General features: G+C 47.1%; 1 protein-coding gene across 5 annotated transcripts in view; it reads right to left on the bottom strand.

The window, feature by feature from the left end:
- Positions 1 to 21,245, bottom strand: part of HEG1 (heart development protein with EGF like domains 1) — a 64,155-nt gene that overhangs the window by 9,814 nt on the left and 33,096 nt on the right. For 4 of the 5 annotated variants that reach the window (XM_064156695.1, XM_064156700.1, XM_064156712.1 and 1 more), the window contains 8 exons: positions 17,872 to 19,218; positions 14,630 to 14,749; positions 12,938 to 13,032; positions 12,211 to 12,269; positions 11,577 to 11,737; positions 9,196 to 9,330; positions 216 to 258; positions 70 to 107 (listed from right to left, as the gene is read on the bottom strand). In XM_064156695.1, the coding sequence (XP_064012765.1) occupies positions 70 to 107; positions 216 to 258; positions 9,196 to 9,330; positions 11,577 to 11,737; positions 12,211 to 12,269; positions 12,938 to 13,032; positions 14,630 to 14,749; positions 17,872 to 19,218 (1,998 nt within the window). Of the gene's footprint in view, positions 1 to 69; positions 108 to 215; positions 259 to 9,195; positions 9,331 to 11,576; positions 11,738 to 12,210; positions 12,270 to 12,937; positions 13,033 to 14,629; positions 14,750 to 15,184; positions 15,346 to 17,871; positions 19,219 to 21,245 lie in introns of those variants that run through there. The other variant, XM_064156722.1, reaches the window with a different exon arrangement.

Below are 21,245 nucleotides of genomic sequence, written 5' to 3'. Positions count from 1 at the left end.
TTGCAGTTACTGCTTTCAAATTTCCTGTTTCTGACACTGGAAATAACAGAAGCAAAACTCAGTACTTACGGTTTCCACAGTTGAATCCACCTAAGCCAAACGGGCAGCTAGTAACAGAAAACAACAAGGAGTTTCAGTGCCTTCACTGTGCTGACAGGTCACCACAGCAATGTTAAGGACAGTGGGGTAGGAGGGGGGCAGAACAGTCGCCATACCTCACGCAGGTCTCGTTTTCCAGCTTATATCCATCTTCACAGGCTAAAAAGACAGATAGAAGGGCCGTGAGCGCCGCCTGGTGGCTGCCGCAGGGGAGCCACTTCCCACGGCAGCCTCACCTCAAACCGGCTGGGGCACTGTGTGCTCCGATGTATCACAGTATCATCAGGGTTGGAAGAGACCTCACAGATCATCAAGTCCAACCCTTTACCAGAGAGCTCAAGGCTAGACCATGGCACCAAGTGCCACGTCCAATCCTGCCTTGAACAGCTCCAGGGACGGCGACTCCACCACCTCCCTGGGCAGCCCATTCCAGTGTCCAATGACTCTCTCAGTGAAGAACTTTCTCCTCACCTCAAGCCTAAATCTCCCTTGGCACAGCCTGAGGCTGTGTCCTCTCGTTCTGGTGCTGGCCACCTGAGAGAAGAGAGCAACCTCCTCCTGGCCACAACCACCCCTCAGGTAGTTGTAGACAGCAATAAGGTCACCCCTGAGCCTCCTCTTCTCCAGGCTAAACAATCCCAGCTCCCTCAGCCTCTCCTCGTAGGGCTGTGCTCAAGGTCTCTCCCCAGCCTCGTCGCCCTTCTCTGGACACGCTCAAGCATCTCAACATCCCTCCTAAACTGAGGGGCCCAGAACTGAACACAGTACTCAAGGTGTGGTCTAACCAGTGCAGAGTACAGGGGCAGAATGACCTCCCTGCTCCTGCTGACCACACCATTCCTGATGTGACGCAATGCCTCCTCTGGCAAAACACTCTGCACTTAAATTCACCTGCCGCTGGCTCCGACAGGACCATTCCAGGGCTTGCCAGCAGAGCTAGCAGGTACGTAACTCCCAGCAGAGTTTCTTGCCCAAATGCAAACTCACTGCACATTTGTACTGCTTCCCAGAGAGCTGCAGTGTGAAAAATCTGCAGGTGCCTCCAGTTTGTGCTTGGAAACCTCATCTGAACAGTGCTACTTTAGCACCGGCGCACATTATTCATTACTTTTAAATGCTAATACGGCAACAAAACGTTATGCAAACACTGTTGGGGTAACGCAGAGTGGTGACGTTTTGCCTTATGCCACCTTTGCTTGGTTTTCCTTGTCTTTCAAATTTGGAGCTAAAGCAAATTTTTAAATACCATGTTTTATCACTGAATAGGAATTCAATTTACTAGGTCTAAATAACCCAGAAAAATGCTATGTACAAAAAGCTGGTGAAAAGCTGAAACCATCACTTCAAAGTAAAGTTAATTTCTGTGCTTGTGGACAGTTATCACCTGAACTATCTGACAAAATTATACAGCCCTTCTGGTGAGCAACAAAAGTGATGATACATTGGACATGCAATTATAAGCTTCAAATTACTGATAACTGCTTTTTTTTCAGCAGTAGTCCTACCACAGCTCCTGCAGTTCTGCTGCCTTTCATTGAGGCAGAGAAAGTGGTGACTCAAACACTTGAATAGGAGTGACAGGGATAGAGTCACTCTGGGCAGAGGGACAAGCCAAGACCTGCACATGCAGCGGCCCTTCAGGGTCTGCAACACATCACCTAGGGGTCTGGGAAACACCTACATTGCACTCCACAGGGAATAAGACTAGTTCAGTGAAAATAGAAGTGCTCATGGAATTACCCCCTCCTTAAACACTATATATGGTTTCAAATAGTGAGGCAGCAGCTCTCAAGTCCTCCTCCTTCTGGCTTGCTCCTTCGGCACAGGGAAAACCAGAAGACATTTTTTAACCTCAGCAAATGTGAGGAAAGCAGAAGGCCTCCAGCAAGTTCCATGTAAGCTTTCTTTCACTCCTCTGCTGCTCTAAGCACACCAGATGCCTCTTACCCTCCTGCACAGCAAGGTATTATATTTTCAGAAACAGTTAGCACAGGAAGGGAGAAAGGAAGAAAAGAAGCTCAAATATTGTCCTTTAGGATGAGCTGGGAATATCACAGTAAACCAATGGCATCCTGGCCTGGATCGAACAGTGTGGCCAGCAGGACAAGGAAGGTTATTCTTCCCCTGTAGTCAACACCAGTCATAGAATCGTAGAATCAATCAGGGTTGGAAGGGACCACAAGGATCATCTAGTTCCAAACCCCCTGCCATGGGCAGGGACAACCTACCCAAGAGCAGGCTGGCCAGAGCATCATCCACCTCCCTGGGCAGCCCATTCCAGGCTCTCACCACTCATACTGAACAACTTCCTCCTCACGTCCAATCTGAACCTACCCACCTCCAGCTTTGCTCCATTCCCCCATGTCCTGTCACTACCTGACAGCCTAAGAAGTCCCTCCCCAGCTTTTTTGTAGGCCCCCTTCAGGTACAGAAAGGCCACAATAAGGTCACCTCAGAGCCTACTCTTCTCCAGACTGAAAAGCCTCAACTCTTTCAGTCTGTTCTCATAGCAGAGCTAGTCCAGCCTCGTGGCCCTTCTCTGAACACACTCCAGCACATCCACATCCCTCTTGCAGTAGTGGGTCCAGAACTGGATGCAGTACTCCAGGTGGGGTCTCACCAGAGCAGAGTAGAGGGGGAGAATCACCTCCCTTAACCTGCTGGCCACACTTCTCCTGATGCAGCCCAGGATCTGGTTGGCTTTCTGGGCTGCAAGTGCACACTGCTGGCTCATATTGAGCTTCTCATCCACCAGCACCTCCAAGTCTCTCTCCTCAGGGCTGCTCTCCAGCCACTCATTGCCCACCTGTATTTGTGCTTGGGTTTGCCCCCATCCAGATGCAGGACCTTGCACTTGGTCTTGTTGAACCTCTTGAGATTGGCTTGTGCCCACCTCTCCAGCCTGTCCAGGTCCCTCTGGATGGCATCCCTGCCCTCCAGCCTGTCTGCTGCACCACAGCTTGAAGTCATCAGCAAACTTGCTGAGGGTGCACTCAATTCCACTGTCCATGTCACCCACAGAGATGTTGAACAAGACTGGTCCCAGGACTGATCCCTGAAGGACTGGCCTCCTCTTGGACATGGAGCCACTGACAGCCACTCTTTGGGTGCACCCATGAAGCCAGTTCTTTATCCATCTAGTGGCCCACCCATCAAATCCGTGTTTCACCAGCTTGGAGACCAGGATGTGGTCAGGCCACACCTTGAGTACTGTGTCCAGTTCTGAGTTCCTCAATTCAACAGAGATGTTGAGATACTGGAACATATCCAGAGAAGGGCAACGAAGCTGGTGAGGAGCCTGGAACACAAACCCTATGAGGAGAGGCTGAAGGAGCTGGGGTTGTTTAGCCTACAGAAGAGGAGTCTCAGGAGTGACCTCATTGCTGTCTACAACTACCTGAAGGGAGGTTGTAGCCAGGTGGGGGGTGGCCTCTTCTGAAAGGCAGCCACCAACAGAACAAGGGGACACAGTGTCAAGTTGTGCCAGGGGAAGTATAGGCTGGATGTTAGGAGGAAGTTCTTCCCAGAGAGAGTGAGTGGCATTGGAATGGGCTGCCCGGGGAGGTGTTCAAGAAAAGACTGGATGAGGCACTTAGTGCCATGGTCTAACTGACTGGCTAGGGCTGGGTGCTAGGTTGGCCTGGATGATCTTGGAGGTCTCTTCCAACCTGGTTGATTCTATGATTTTAGAGAGAGCACTAGTATTCTGCTTGGATTCAGAAGTTTATGGCTCTTCCAGCACCAATAACAAGAGATGGATGCCAGCAGGGAGCAATGTGACTGTGACCTCCCCTTCATAATACAGGTCACATAACTTCCCTAAATTTGATTCCAGTTTCAAATCAAATAGTTGAACTAGAGCTACACTTTAGAGAACCACTGGAGATTGATTTTAATGTTTTCAGTGACAGACAATCAACCACAGCCCTGGGTCAGATGCTCATAATGAAGTTAATTTCCTCAGCCACTAAAAACATTCACCTTCTCTGTGGTCTGAATTATCCTAGTGTCAAATTCCAGCCTTTGGATGTTTACTTGCCAGACTGAAATAGGTTATATGATCACATTTCTCCTCCTCACCACCACCAAATCACTCCTTTGCCTTTAATAAAGCCAAGTGCACTGAGATCTTTCAGTCTCCCTGGTTATTGCAGCTTTCCTGTGAACACTCACAGCTTCTCTCTGACCCTTTTGACTTCTGTCTCCCAGAAATAGATGTTGCATGTCCAGGGATAACAAAATTTCCCCTCTTCTGCCTGTCCATGCCCCCTAAATACATTCAGGGACCATATTAGGCTTGTGAGCCAGAACTACAGACCTCCTCTTTGCCTGCCAAGCCTCCCTCACAGCTCTGTTCAAGTCTCTGCTTTCCAAGAGACACAATCCACAGCATGCCAGGCACTTTGGATGTATGGCCTTGCTTGTGGCCATACTGAAATCGGTTGCCTATATGCTGTTTGCTAAATGTTTTGTCTCATTTCCTCTGAGGGCTGTGTGGACACGGGTCAAGTGATACAGCCAATCAGGAATATTCACAGAATCACAGAATTGGAAGGGACCTCAAAGATCATCCAGGTCCAAAACCCCCTGCCATGGGCAGGTACACATCACGCTAGATCAGGTATTGCAGCTCTAGGCACAGACTTAACACAGCAACTGGCACCAATGATGACAGGAGGAGGGGCTGATGTCCATGGTAGCTGGTCGTGCACCCCTCCTTCTGACCTATATAGCCACACTACTCCTTTGCTACCTCTTTCACTACATTCATTCCCCCATAGCTGGAGATGGAGAGCATGATGCTTTTTAAGTAGCCCAACTGCTGCATCTCATCATGACGGTTTTTCACAAGATTCATTTTTCTCTCTCTAAGATGGTTTCTTTGAAGTCAAGGCATTGATCAGAGAGAACTGGACAAGACTTAAGAGCCTCAGTCAACAAACAGACAGGGCAAGGATAGTAAATACCAAAGGATCCTTGCCTGGCTCATTCATAATACCAAGGCATTAGCAAAATGAGACTGGACGGGTTGCTTCTTTCACTCGCTAACAAAAGCAGACCAAAACCATCACAGAGCAAATATTCTACCAAAGCAAGCCACAAGATAAGGCAATAACGAAATCTGCAATTGGGGGAGGCATCAACAGCTTGCTGGAGTTGCCTTCTCTAGCAGGAGCTTCATGTAACCCAGCACCAGCCTAATGTCTGCATGTTGGGAAAGTCTGGAGGAGCCTGCAGGCAGCCCAGCCTAAACTCATCCCTTCAGCCCAAACCCAGCAACATGTGTAGAGCACATACACCTTGAGTGGTCTCAAAGCTGGAGCTCTGCCTGGGACTCCTCTGGCACACAGCTTTCAGGCCAAGAGGCTTACAGATGGGACAGTACAGAGGAAAGGCAAAATCTTGGACATGCATCACTGTCCTAAATACTCTGTGTTTATGTCTTTTCCTCTCCTCACCCTGCCTTTTCCTGCCACTTTGCTTTCCCCTCTGACATCTTTCCTGTTCCTTTGAACATGATCCCAGGAGAGCTCGTGCTGCCACACTCAGCAAACTTTCATAATCAAGAAGGGAATAGAGAAAAGGCTTAAATGTCAGAGTCCAAGCAAAGCTATAAAACTTGTGCTTTCCACTTGGGATTCCTTTGCCTTCATGAAAGAGACTCAAGGGTCTCTGTGGAAACCTGGTTTGCTGCTCCTTGCTTCACTCCAGACACACTCTGTACTATTAAAAATAGTATACTCTTGAAGAGCTGGCACGTTGGGTTTGCTGCCTTGTTTCTAGAACAGCTCTGCAGATATTAGGAAGGGTAAAATCTAGCAATGACCCAGAGATAAGCAAACTGCACACCACGAGGAACCACGGACAGTGTGTCAGAACTTCTGCGGCTCACAGACCTAACCTTTCCTTGGCTCCTGAGATCCTTTTTGAGTGTGCCTCAGGGTACAGACACTGCAAGGCAGGACAGAACAATTCCTAGGGGCCAAGATGGCTGATCCCCCATGCCCCAGCAGCTCTCCCAGGCACACCCACCCTCCCACAGAGGAGACCGGACAGGGCAGCACAATAGCTGCTTCCCTCTTTTCATACACTATAATTGGAGTTACTGAGCCACATTTTCATGACCCACAATGAGGGTCGGATGCTCAGAAAACCTCAGTTCCTGTTTAGTCACTATGAGGGCAGGGTTTTTCAAAGAGGCTATATTTATTGTATGCTATATTTATCAGAAAATAGCCCTATGTATTAAATGAGGGCCACAGCTTGGCTGTTGAAAATAATCTTTACAAATCCCAGCCACCTGGTTTACTCAGATGGGAGCAAAGTGATGCTGAGAATCTAGTCTCTTGGTCTGCAGCCTAAAGCCCACAGTGTGCTAGTTTGAAGCTAGCTAGAATGTTTTGGTGAGGAGAACTAGATTACAGGCTGTGAAAGACAAACACTGATGATGTCTACTTCACTCATAGGCTTGCTGAGAGGTATAAGAACAAGAATCCAAACATAGGTAAGGCACTTCTTCTTGGGGCACTGCCTGAGCTGCACTTCTCTCTAGCCTCTCTGCCACCTCTCTGATTAATCCACTTTGCTTCCTAACCCCCTGGCTGAACCCCCATTCTTCCTTGGGACTGGGCTAAGGTTGAGAGGAGTGGGAGAAGGTGGAAGGGCAGTTGGGAGCCCCTCCTGGGGACTCAGGTTTCTGGGAGGGGAGTTGTGTATCTGTGTTACCTTTTACCTTGTATATTTCTGTATATACTGTAAATATCTGCTTGTATATTGAGCTAAGCTGTAAATAAATAGCTTCATTCAAATTCCCAGAGCTGGCTGAGTCTAGTCTGGGTGATTTCCAAAGTGGGGGAGGCAGGAAACACCCAAACCATCACATACAGCAACCCTGTCCCTCAGACACTCTTAAACCAGTCAGTAAGATGTTTCCTACTGAGAGCAGTCAGCTGAAAGTGGCACTGAGGCCTCACTGTGTGCAGGTAGGGTTTTTCATACTTCGCACAGCAAACACTCACAAATAAGGAATAACCGCATGTACAAGAGGTCAGATCTTATAGCCCTCTGCAAACACCCCAAGTCCCTCATAGCCTTTCAGATATTTATCTTCAGAACATTGCTTGGCAAAAAGATGTGGACAAGTAAACTGGAGTAACTCACTCTAAGTCCCCATCATCGATGACAGAACAAGAACTGAGCAAAAGTCTCCCAGATTTTAGCTCTGCTACCCACGCAAGTCCTTATCTTCCTCTCAAGGGTCAGTGGAGATAGTGTTTCCTAACAGAAATTCTTCCTTCAACATACAAAGCAAAGAGAGGGAAGGAAAACACACAGAAGGAAGGTTTTGCCTGGAGTCACAGTGTGGAGGATGAGGCAGGACCATGGCCTGGGACTCAGAGATGTCCATCTCCAGGATGCCCATCCTAGAGCACACAAATTATCTCCAGGCACATATTTTTTTCTCACTCTCTAATCAGATATGGAATCATAAAGCATCTCCTCCTATTTCAACAACAACCCAGAAGTCACTGCCAGAAGCAATATACAACCACTACTGCAATTCTGATTCATAAGTCACCAGAAAACTGCATTTCTTAAGAAGCCTTACAACAACTGCTGGAACTAGCAAATAGACACCTTGACCTCACGGAAGTCATTTTGACCACTGGATCGTGGACAAAGACTTTATCTAAGAGGTAGCAAACCCAGATTTCATGATCTGGAGAGTACCTTTAAAATAACCCTTAAGCATAACATTTCTGTTAGGAACCCAGCTGAAAAATAAATTAATAATCCTTTTCAGACACTTATTTTAAAAACACCAGTGATGTATTAATACAAGCTTGTGAGTTAAAAGCACTTTTCCTGAGTTCGCTGAGAGTTCAGACAAAACCAAAACAGAGACGCACGTCATCTCTGCTCTGCGCCACTGCCCAAAGCAGGCAGGCCTCTTTCTCCCTCATCTCAATGACTCTGACTACTCACAGTGTGCTCTAAAAAGAGATAATATTATTCCTAGAGAGAGACTGCACCTTCAGTGTCTGCTGAAAAGTCCCCTAACTAAATGAAAGAAACTGGAGCTGCTAATATTTATTCATAATGTTGAGCTCCTCTCGTGCACAGTGATACACACATGCTGATTTCACAGTATCACAGTATCACCAAGGTTGGAAGAGACCTCATAGACCACCAAGTCCAACCCTTTACCACAGAGCTCAAGGCTAGACCATGGCACCAAGTGCCACGTCCAACCTTGCCTTGAACAGCCCCAGGGACGGCGACTCCACCACCTCCCCGGGCAGCCCATTCCAGTGTCCAATGACTCTCTCAGTGAAGAACTTTCTCCTCACCTCGAGCCTAAATCTCCCCTGGAATAGTTTGAGGCTGTGTCCTCTTGTTCTGGTGCTGGCCACCTGAGAGAAGAGAGCAACCTCCTCCTGGCTACAACCACCCCTCAGGTAGTTGTAGACAGCAATAAGGTCTCCCCTGAGCCTCCTCTTCTCCAGGCTAAACAATCCCAGCTCCCTCAGCCTCTCCTCGTAGGGCTGTGCTCAAGGCCTCTCACCAGCCTCGTCGCCCTTCTCTGGACACGCTCAAGCATCTCAACGTCCCTTTTAAACTGGGGGGCCCAGAACTGAACACAGTACTCAAGGTGTGGTCTAACCAGTGCAGAGTACAGGGGCAGAATGACCTCCCTGCTCCTGCTGACCACACCATTCCTGATGCAGGCCAGGATGCCACTGGCTCTCTTGGCCACCTGGGCACACTGCTGGCTCATGTTCAGGCGGGTATCAATCAGCACCCCCAGATCCCTCTCTGTCTGGCTGCTCTCCAGCCACTCCGACCCCAGCCTGTATCTCTGCATGGGGTTGTTGTGGCCAAAGTGCAGCACCCTGCACTTGGAGCTATTGAACCCCATCCCATTGGACTCTGCCCATCTGTCCAGGCGGTCAAGGTCCCGCTGCAGAGCCCTTCTGCCCTCCAACCCAGCCACATCTGCCCCCAGCTTGGTGTCATCTGCAAACTTGCTGATTTCCACTGGAACAAAAGGTTGAAGCAAAACTCAGGCAAAATATGCCACATAAAAAGCAATACCTCTGCAGGAGTGGTCCATCTTGTTGTATTTGAAGTATCCACTTTTGCACTGGCACAGCGCTACTCCATCAAAGTCGGTGCACTCAGAAGTTTCCTTGTCGCACTCAGGGTCTTTCTGCTTGCACAAGCTGCCAACTGTTGGGAAGAGGTGGCCAGCATCAGCCTGGTTCTCTCTGAACCTAGTGTTATGCACATTTGCTTTACCCAGGCACCATATTCAGTTCAGGTGTTGCTTTAATCTCTTTTCTTAAAATAATGCTTGTTCCATGAGGACACAGTCACGGCACCATGTCTCACACATCACAGAATCACAGACTGTCTGGGGCTGGAAGGGACCTTGAATGATCATCCAATCCAACCCCTCTGCCGGAGCAGGATCACCTAGAGCAGATGACATTGAAATGGTCTTGAATATCGCCACAGAGGAAGACTCCACACCTGCCCTGGGCAGCCTGTTCCAGTCTTCTGTCACCCTCACAGTGAAAAAAATCTTCCTCGTGTTGCCATGGAACTTCCTATGCCTCAACTTCCACCCATTGCCCCTTGTCCTGTCACTGGGCATTACCGAAAGAGCCTGACTCTTGGCACTTGCCCTTTACTTAGTTATAAACATTAATGAGGTCACCTCACAGTCTCCTCCAAGGTAGAGCCCCAGCTCCCTCAGTCTGTCCTTGTAAAGATGTTCCACTCCCTTAATCATTTTTGTGGCTCTGTGCTGGACTCTCTCAAGCAGCTCAATGTCCTTCTTGAACTGAGGGGCCCAGAATGGGACAAAGTATTCCAGATGTGGCCTCACTAGGGCAGAGTAGAGGGGAAGAAGCAGCTCTCTCAACCTATCTACCGTCTTTTGCAAAGGCAAATAGAGGGAGTGAATAACAAATGTTTCGGCTCAGAGGCAGAAGGGAAAATGAAAAAGAAAAATTTGGTTTGGCTCAAGCTGAAGCACACTCACCCTCTGAGACAGTTCCACAAATCAAATTTTTTCAGTTTATATCAAGCAAAACATTTTGCTCGGCCCAAACCAATTTTTTTCCATTTCAATATTAAGCAAAGAATTTGTCCTTTCATTTACATTATTCTGAAGCAGTGCTTTACTCTAGAAAGTCAGATTTGTTCCGACGAGCATTCAGCAAGACTAGGGGTGAGTGATGGAAATTGTGTCACCAACTTTACATTTTTTACTGGGAGGTCAGACTAGATGGAATGAGAACATGAACAAATATTCATGAGAAATAGGATTTTATGGAAAACACGTCACTTGTTTGGCACTCATCTTCTACAAACCTCTCCTCCCTAGATCCATTTTTTTGTTGGGTTTTTTTTTCTTATTTTATTGCTTATTTGTTTGGTTTTGGAGGTTTTGTTTGGTTGATTGTTTTGTTGTTTTTTTTAATCTAACATCTTTTAAGTAGTTACACAAGAAAATAATTTATTTCTTAAGTCTTCTTATTTCAAGCTAGAAGTAGGCTTTAGCAGAAGCATTGCATCAGAGGTACTGGCCAGATATAATCTAGCAAAATAATTGAATTCCATCCATGATGAAGTGTGGTTACAGCATGTTAAAATAAAAGCACAAGCTAAAGTTGTCATCTCTGTGTTTGCTGAAATCATTTGAGGGTTTTCCCACTACACTCAGGCTAAGCACTGCTGCCCTTCATTCTAAAGCCCAAAGTCACAGAGCTCCACATGCAGAAGTTTCCTTGCAGGAGCCCATCTTTCAAGGGTGCTTACTTCCTGCATCCTGTTGGTATCTCTCACAGCTAAGTTGGAAAGAGAGGACCAGGAGATGCAGGGCACAAGACCATAATCACCAGTGGGGTTCACCAAGGGAAGCTTCTGCACAACACTACAGTGCTTCTCCAGGTCTCTATCAGGTAGAGGATTCAGTATAGAAATCAAAACCTCTAAACTGTGAACCATTTTCATAGCCTGCAACACTGAAATGGGGCAGGTAGGTGAGGACAGCTCACCACATAACCTGCAGCAGCAATAATGACCTCAGTGGGGGATTTTCTCTTGGCTTTTATGCCATTCCCCTAGCTCCCAGACATGCAAGTGGAATTAAGACTTATGTTGTTTTGATCTGGCCAGGGCCTGGTGTCACATCCCAGAGATGAAAGGCTGCCCCACAATGCCTCTAATCCTGTGCTGCATGATGTTTTCACAGAGAGGCAGATTTTTCACACATGTGGCAAAGATAAGGCTCAATATCTGCACCCCTTTTGTACTGTGAGGCTCTTAAGATGACTGCCATTTAAATAAGATAAAAAAGATTCTGAGGGGCTTTTCGAAACATCAAAATCTTTCTCCCTCTTTTATAAAGGAAGCCAAATAAAACACCCTTTCCTCCTCCTGTCACAGTCTTTCCAGATGCTGCTTACCTCTGTGGAGTGGTCTGAGGCTGGAAATGAGCTGGCAGGCATCGGTGGGGGATTTGCAAGCTCGAATGTAACTTTTCACACTGCTGACAACGTCATAGAAAGTCACGTTGGATGCTAAAGAGAACGTGGATTGCACTGAAACATGCACAAAATTTGCCTCCCTAACAGAAAACAAAACAAAACAGCCCTGAGTACCATGGGTCAATCTGATATCATCATTAGCACCTTATACATAGGACTCTTATTAATGCGCATTATACAACAGGAGTCATTAAGGCAAGCAATGCTCAACACAGATACAATACTGCACACACACTGAAGCAGCCATGCATTGTAGCAGACCTTAAAAAGAGGACAAACTTAATACTCAAGAGAGGTATATTTGGGGCTGGAAAGAGTGCTGGTAGCTCACTTTGAAACCAACCACAAATCCTTCCTGGGCAGCTCTTAAGGCCATCCCAAGCCGCTCATACCAGGAGGACCCTAGGAGAGCTGGGAAAGGTAGTCAGGCATTCCTGTGCCCTGCATCAATCCCCACGGGATTACATCGAGCCCAGCACCAACTCAAAATGGAGAACATGGACCTCAAATTGAACATTTGAGTTTTTTGTTCCTCTGGTAGCCTTAGCCTTACCTGGTTGCCTTAACTGTGGAGTGGTGGTATCCTGGCAAGCCTGACAGCGATGCATTGAGCTGCAAGAAACGAAGAGCAGCTGTTAGTGCACCAGGGGAGGCAGCCTAGAGGCAACACGGAATGGCCCTCCTGGGTCATACACATCATCCCCTGTGTTCACCAGATCTGCCTGCTTAGGCTGAGGGGGCTCTGAGCACCCCAGCTGCTCTTCTGCTCAACAGGAAACATGCATTATCCTGTTGCCAGCAATGGATGGCTGAAGTCACCATCATGCAACTTTGGACAAGGATGAAGACCTGATAGTTCTAACATGAGCATCTGCCTGGGGCCCCAATGTATAATGACTGCAAAGGCAGGAAGCCAGTAGGGAGAGTATCCCACATGAGGCCAAGCTCAAAGCATGGCCCTTGGAGAATGAACATTTTCCAAGGAGCTTCCATCCTGCACAATCCACATGTGGTTTTCTGTGCTGATATGCTGTCTGAAGTCCCTTAGGAGCCAGGTCTCTCCATTGCTGTCTTGACAGTCTGGGCAGGGCAGGGCAGAGAAGCATGCTGAGGTTTGAAAGTGTATGTCTCACCACTCCTACTTACACCAGATCAGGACAGTTTAATGATTGAAAAGGCTAAATCCACACTACAGTCTCGTGGTTTCCCAAGACCACTGTAAGAGGAGCAATGAGGACCTGTCCCATCAGCATTGCCAAAGCCCCATCAATGACACTCACCATTGTCAGGATTTCTTCCTCAACATGGAGGAGTTCTGTGTACTTCCCATGTGTAATATTAAGTTTCAGGGGGACCTGGCCAATAAATATTCTTACTAAAAAGGAAAATAAGACAAATTACTTGGAACATATGTCCACGTCTTACATAGCTGCAGTGTCATCTGCCTTACACAAAAGACTGTCTTCATGGAAAACCCCTTTACTCGGTGGATAGAAAACTCATATCTGAGAGTCACTGCCCCAGTAAAGCAAAGTCCCAGCCTTGTGATATTTTGCAAGGGTTGCTGCAAAGTTCCCACAGCCCCAGTCAAATTCCAGAGCTGAACAGCCAGCATTTAGCTGCAGCGTTCATGCAGTTCATATCGAAACAGAGACTAATTTAAAAGACCCCCTGAACATAGGGAGAGTTGGGTAAATTTAGTAACGAGACAGCTTCAGGTAACCAAAGCTATTTATAATAATCTGAGACAAACATGTCAAATCTCATGCCCCTCCTTGCAATAGAAGGGAAGCAGACCAGCAAGTCAAAACAAAGCATTGTAGAAAGGACATTTTCATTCTTCAGACTGTTGGACAGAATGAGCAATGACAGTTGAAAAGGGATCCAAAAGATGCATTTTTCCATGCTTAGATTCATATTTGATTCATGGCAGCAGAATGCAGTAATCCAAGCTGTCCAGACTCAGAGAGATAATGTACCTAAATCTTGTACTTGGTACAAACGAGAACTCAGAGCTCCAGTCATATGTTCCATCAGAAAAACAAATACAGTTGAAGATAACATTATAAAGTCTCCAATTCTCTGTCATTTTTTCCCATCCACAGAGCCTATCTTCACCGCAAATCTAATATCAGACAGCTCTAATGTAACAGCTCAGAGTAAAAATAAGATGAAAATCACCTTTGCAGCATTTATATAATCTGCCCATATCCCAGCTCGAGGTATAATCAAAACAACTCTCTAAATTAGAAGCTGACACATTCCAACTTGAAGAAACGTTTCAAAACACCCTTCAGGGACACCTCACCCATGTTTCCTTAACAAAATTTCCATGCCTCTAATCCTTGCTGATTAAGGGTCAGAAGAAACTCTAGCAAAACAAATTCCCCTTTACAATGGAACATTGTTAAATCCTTGAGATTGAGAGTCTTCTAATAGAAAGGAGGGGGTCAGAACCTGAGCTCCAAATAACAACTGTGCTGCATGAAATACGCTAAAGGTATGAAACAAGACCTTGATCTTACAAAGACTTTCACGGCTGCTTAATTTTCCACACATGGCTGACCCCACTGAATCCAGGTTACACAACAGCCCCAGTGACTTCTCCCAGGCCAAGCACCATCACCTGGGTTTGAAAGGCTAGGAGTCATAAGCTGCTGAATGCTCTCTGGGGGTTGTAAAACACACTAGAGTCACATCTGTCCTTACTAAAAATCCTGAGCCCACTGCTCTGTTTTCAAGAAACCTCCAGCTCTCACTGTGCCTGCACCCAGGGGCAGCCCAACGTGACAGACATTAGACACTGCACTTGTATAAACAGTGAAAGGCTCCTGTAAAAAGTGGTGGTTGGGAGAAACATTAAGCTCCTGAACTAGTCTGAGCCTAGGTTAATTTATTGTAGAAGATTACAGATAATTATTTCCATCTTGTTCTACCCTTGGCTTTTCACTTTTTGTTTTATTTTTTCTTACCTAAATTGCACTTTCCTCTTTCCAGCTCATATCCAAGAGGACACTGACAGACATAGGAGCCATGGGTGTTGTTGCAGGTGGCCAGTGCAGGACAAGGATTGGAAAGACATTTATCTACATCTACAAAAACAGAAAAAAAAGCCCAGACTATAGTTACAGAATCACAAAAATCATCAGCTGTTGGGAAAAAAAAGATCAAACTGGCTCCTCTTCTGTGACCCCTTGAGCACTGTCATATGTTTCCTTGCATCATCTGCACTTAGTATTTATCCCATTCTTTATTATTCTGTTGAAGCTGAAAGAATAAATCCAAACCACTTTCTCTTGAGTATTCATTCAAAAGCCCTTGGGATGTAGTGTTGATCCACGTTAAAATGAATACACAGCTTGTCTAGAGCTTATCTGCAGATTTCAAGGTGTTTTGCAAAGCCAAACAACCCTACACATATGATGGAGAGACTGAAGAAGGGACCTCAACAGCCAGAGCCAAACACAGGAGTGTTTGCCCTTTTCATGCAAGTCCTCTTTCCATGATCCAGAGCTACTGCTGGAACACTGATGCAGTCTGTAGACTAGCCAGTAATGACAGAGGCAGCTCTGGCTGCCATCATCTCCTTTACTGGGGCTGCAGCCTTCTTCGTGCCAGGCTGCGGATGGTCACAGTGATACCTACCAGTGCCACTGGGTGAGCAAGGGCTTGGGGAGCAGATACCAAACTGTGAAAGACAGTATCAGAGTATTAATGGCTGTAGATTCAGGTGTAGATTAGCCAACTCAAACAACAAATCCTGTTAAGATATCCAGTATTTCCCTTGAAAAAATACATGTCCTGCTCAAAACCACTCCTCGATCCATATGACTCAAACAAGCACAGATGCAAGCCACGCATGTGTGCAAGGGCAGACTGTAGGCAGGACCACAGACTTGTGGTGACAAGACGAGCCAAACATCTTACAAACCTCTCAAACCTCTGCTGCAGAGGCAGGAAGGATGGGCTTTGAGGCTAAAGCACAAAGTCTGAAAGCCAAACCCATGTCTGCGTTTCTGACAGTGCTGTGACATGTGGCACCACCCAGGCCATGCAGACCAGACAGTCCCAAGCCAACCTCTGCATCAGGAAACACCATCAGACACAATCTTCACATTGTGGCTAGCCTGGCACAGCTACCTCAGCATCAGCATGAAGGCAGTTTGGTGTCTCTGATCTGAAGCAGCCAGAAATAAGGGGGTGTATTTTCAAACGCTGCCTTTCACTCCACCATATCACTCCGTGATTTCTTTGGTGGGGAAAGAGGGCAGCTTCTCTCGCTGCACTGAGTGCCCATGTTCAGAAGACCCCATGCCCAAGGCAGCAGAAGGATCTTTTGCATTCTGGTAAACAGAAAGAACTTGGTATTTAAAGGAAAGGGTAATTTGGCAATTGTGCAAATGGGTTGGTTGAAAGGGCCCCTCAATTCAAGAGAGGTGTTGAGGTGCTGGAGAGTGTCCAGAGAAAGGCAACGAAGGGACATTGTAGCCAGGTGGGGGGTGGCCTCTTCTCCCAGGCAACCAGCAACAGAACAAGGGGACACAGTCTCAAGTTGTGCCAGGGTAGGTCTAGGCTGGATGTTAGGAGGAAGTTCTTCACAGAGAGAGTGATTGGCATTGGAACGGGCTGCCCAGGGAGGTGGTGGAGGCACCGTCCCTGGGGGTGTTCAAGAAAAGACTGGATGAGGCACTTAGTGCCATGGTCTAGTTGACTGGATAGGGCTGGGTGCTAGGTTGGACTGGATGATCTTGGAGGTCTCTTCCAACCTGGTTGATTCTATGATTCTATGACACATTACCACAATGCTTTTGATTTAAAAAAATCCATGCCCCCACTGTGAATTTTTTTGCACGGAGTCATAGCTCTAATTAAAACCAAGCCTGATAAATAACCTTTGAATAATTAAAACTGGATGGAATATATGCTATTAGTAGTATTTCACTGAGATTAATACAATTAGCAGATGGAATAGCCTACAGAGGCATGAGGGCCAAGCTCCTGGACTTGGAATACACAACAGATTTCCATTCATGTGAAACGCTGGTCAGTGTAATTACTTGAGGAGAAATGGAGCCTGGCAATAGTAATAAATGATTGTCACAACACATTCAGCAACACTATGGTATGTAGCCTACCAAGAGAAGCAACAGGCCCTTGAGGAGGAGATGATTTAATGAGGTGAGAAGAAAACAACTGCCAGGTTGTAACAGCAAAAGTCCCAAGAGAAACACCAACTGCTGGTCAACCACTCATATTGATCTGTATCTGTAGATACTGTCAATCAACTGACAAATTGACTGTGGTGGCCAAGAGAGCCAGTGGCATCCTGGCCTGCATCAGGAACAGTGTGGCCAGTAGGACAAGGGAGGTTATTCTGCCCCTGTACTCAACACTGGTCAGGCCACACCTTGAGTACAGTGTCCAGTTCTGAGCCCCTCAATTCCAGAGAGATGTTGAGGTGCTGGAACATGTCCAGAGAAGGGCAACAAAGCTGGTGAGGGGCATGGAACACAAACCCTATGAGGAGAGGCTGAGAGAGATGGGGGGTGTTTAGCCTGGAGAAGAGGAGGCTCCGGGCAGACCTCATTGCTGTCTACAACTGCCTGAAGGGACACTGTAGCCAGGTGGGGGGTGGTCTCTTCTCCCAGGCAACCAGCAATAGAAGAGGGGGACACAGTCTCAAGTTGTGCCAGGGTAGGTATAGGCTGGATATTAGGAAGAAGTTCTTCACAGAGAGAGTGATTGGCATTGGAAAGGGCTGCCCGGGGAGGTGGTGGAGGCACCGTCCCTGAGGTCTTCAAGAAGAGAGTGGATGAGCCACTTAGTGCCATGTTCTAGTTGACTGGATAGGGTTGGGGGATAGGTTCTACTGGATGATCTTGGAGGTCTCTTCCAACTTGGTTGATTCTATGAAATATAAAACACATCCTATGCTTACTTGGAAGGCCAGGCAGTTGTGTTTTCTTAAAATTCTCAAACTTCAGCTTAATGTTTCTGTCAGAGATGGTTACCAATGTGCTCTCTCTTTCCCAGCAGTTCAGCTTGATTGCTAAACCCTTTTCTTAAAAATACCAACAGAAAGACTGAGCTTTTTTCTTCAAACCCTGCTGACAACAGACTTGCTTTATGTACACACACACCCTTTCAAAGGTCTTTAAAGTGTAACCTAGACACTCCTGGCCCCATCGCTGACAGGTGCCATTGGACACATTACCTGTTGCCAGAGACGACATCCTCAGCCCAGCTGTGCTACTCAGTGGAGAATTGGTGGTTGGTTTGGTACCAGCCAAAGTAGCTGCTGTGCTCACAGTGGTCTTGCTGGTTGCAAGGGCTTTAGGACTCGTAACAGGGATGCTTTCCTCGGTGACTTTACCAGGCCTTGCAGTTGTGGGACCCATGGCCTGTGTGCTTTCACCAGTGGTATACATGTGCTCTGTGGCAGCAGGCGTTTCGGCTCCGCGGGCTTTTGCGGTGCTAGTATCACCTGGGGTGGTGGCCAGTGTTGTCAGCACAGGAGGCTTCACCGTGGTCAGTACTACTGCAGGGACAACGACACTGTGGTTTGTTGCAGTTGGTGAGGCACTAAGGGACGTGTCTGTAGCAGCCAGTGAGGTATCACTGGCTGTGGTGAGCAGGGGTGTCACCCTCCCGAAGCTGCCTTCCCGGGCAGTGGCAGCCCTCGGCGAGGCAGTCTCAACTGCCACTGTGGGAGCAGACAGAGTCGCAATGTGTCCACCCAGCTGCTCCATGGGTGCTGTAGGGAAAGGAGACTCAGTGGAGGTGAAGATGGTTCTGTTTGGGGGCTGCTGTGTAACACTGTGCTTGTTGGTCCCTCTGGGTGAGCTTCCAGCCACGGCGGCTGTGGAGGGCACCCTCCTGACCACAGTCGTAGCTACAGGGGTGCTTGCTTGATCATTATTATTGGATTGTGAGATGGATGGCGGTGACGAAAATAGAGGCAATAAAGATACTAATGGATAAGATGGGGAAAGTAAGGAGGAAGTGGGCAAGGAGGATGACAAAGCCTGCAGAGGCGGTGAAGATGCCATCACAGAGGATGAGAGTGGCTCAGATGATTCTGATGTTGTAAACATCAGTGGTGGTGGTGTTGATGACAATGAGTGATGCAGTGATGACAGTGAAGGAGAGGCTGGAAATGCTGATGATCCTAGAGATGATCTGCCAGTGGTCAACATCTCAGAGTCTGTGCTGAAGACAGTTGTATTTTGTATGCTGTCTGCAGAAGCTGAAGTCATCAGTTTGGAAGAGTGTACCAGCAAGGGCTTTGTAGATGGTTCAACAAAACTGCCATTGCTTGATATATTGCTCCTTCTGTCCTGTGCCACAGGAGATTTTGATGAATCAGAAGGGCTGGAAATTTCAGAAAAAAAGGTGGAACTTTCTGAAGAGTCAGCAGAGGTGCTGCTATTTGAGATGGACAGGAGGGTCCTTTCTCCTCCTCTGGTATATGTGGTTGAAATGTATGTGCCATCTGTATGAGAAACTGAGGTCCTTTTCTCAGCATCGATGCTACTGACTGGCTGATGGCTACTTGGAAAGCCTGGAGAAAAAGGACAGGATATATTAGGAAGACAGAGTAATATGAAAGTATTTTGATGTGATAAAGAAATCACTTGCTAAATACATGAAATATTCTTGTCTGTGAACTGGCCCATGCTTTTCTGAAAACTGAGAACAACATCCAAGCACGAATATCAAATTAGGAGTCTTTTGCACTCTTTAATTGTTTCTAACATGATGAACTCAGACACAAGGCTCCTGTGAAACACAGAGGTTTCTAAAACACTCTTCTTCCAATATTGTTTTCCTATGGGTGTGAGCATGCATTATTCTGTGGCATTCTGTGGCAAGCTAAGTAGGAAAATTCATTTGTTCCTTTTATCATTTGCAATTTACAAAATTTATATCCTCTCTCTCTTATTCTCCATTCCCAACTAAAGAACATTAATCTTCTTGAGTCAATTTGTTTTTAGACACAGTGAGCTTCATGCCTCTGCAGGATAAAATTATTACATTATATTAATTTGCAGCTTATCATGAACTCATTGACTGAAAGCTTTGCAGTCAGGAAATATTAAATGAGTAGCACATCAGGCTGAAAAAAAAAATCAGATTATTTAGCATAAAAGATGCAGTCAATCTTGCAATATGAATTTCAGGATATACAGCTAAGCTCAGCAATCTCTAAAAAAATAATAGGGTATTGAAAACCTGGTTTAATTCTAGAACTGGCTCGGGTCAGCATAAAACATTCCTAAAAGCATCACGCAAAAGAAGTCAGTCAAGGTGCAACAAAACAACACAGCTGTCAGTCCCAGTTTGGGGCCACGAGCATACCTAGGCCGGAGGACAGAAATGATCTGGACGAGGGGATTGAGTCCAGCATCAGTAAATTTGCAAATGACACCAAGCTAGGAGCAGGTGTTGATCTGTTGGAAGGTAGGAGAGCCCTGCAGAGGGACCTGGACAGGCTGGATGGGTGGGCAGAGGCCAATGGGATGAGATTTAACAAGGCCAAGTGCAAGGTTCTGCACTTTGTCCACAACAACCCCAAGCAGCACTACAGGCTGGGGACAGAATGTCTGGAAAGCATCCAGGAGGAAAGGGACCTGGGCGTACTGATAGACAGTAGGCTGAAGATGAGCCAGCAGTGTGCCCAGGTGGCCAAGAGAGCCAATGGCATCCTGGCCTGCATCAGGAACAGTGTGGCCAGTAGGACAAGGGAGGTTATTCTTGCCCTGTACTCAGCACTGGTCAGGCCACACCTTGAGTCCTGTGTCCAGTTCTGAGCCCCTCAATTCCAGAGAGATGTTGAAGTGCTGGAACGTGTCCAGAGAAGGGCAACAAAGCTGGTGAGGGGCCTGGAACACAAACCCTATGAGGAGAGGCTGAGGGAGCTGGGGTTGTTTAGCCTACAGAAGAGGAGTCTCAGGAGTGACCTCATTGCTGTCTACAACTACCTGAAGGGAGGTTGTAGCCAGGTGGGGGGTGGCCTCTTCTGAAAGGCAGCCACCAACAGAACAAGGGGACACAGTGTCAAGTTGTGCCAGGGGAAGTATAGGCTGGATGTTAGGAGGAAGTTCTTCCCAGAGAGAGTGATTGGCATTGGAATGGGCTGCCCAGGGAGGTGGTGGAGGCACCGTCCCTGGAGGTGTTGTAGAAAAGCCTGGATGAGGCACTTAGTGCCATGGTCTAGTTGACTGGCTAGGGCTGGGTGCTAGGTTGGCCTGTATGATCTTGGAGGTCTCTTCCAACGTGGCTGATTCCATGATTCTATGATTCTATGACTGCTACGCCTTTCCAGCAGTGAGAAGGAGGATACTGCACACTGACTGCAAGTTTAAAGAGAAATTCCATTTACAAGAGTATATAGAATCATAGAATCAACCAGGTTGGAAGAGACCTCCAAGATCATCCAGTCCAACCTAGCACCCAGCCCTATCCAGTCAGCTACACCATGGCACTAAGTGCCTCAGCCAGGCTTTTCTTGATCACCTCCAGGGACTGCGCCTAGCAATCAGGTGGAATAAGTACCAAAACCTATTAAGCCCAAAGTGGCCTTTTCAG

This window comes from Pogoniulus pusillus, chromosome 2 (assembly GCF_015220805.1).
Source record: "Pogoniulus pusillus isolate bPogPus1 chromosome 2, bPogPus1.pri, whole genome shotgun sequence".
In the NCBI taxonomy this organism is placed as follows: Eukaryota; Metazoa; Chordata; class Aves; order Piciformes; family Lybiidae; genus Pogoniulus; species Pogoniulus pusillus.
The sequence above is the reverse complement of the archived record's forward strand: the minus strand, read 5'-3'. Positions and strand labels throughout refer to the sequence as shown.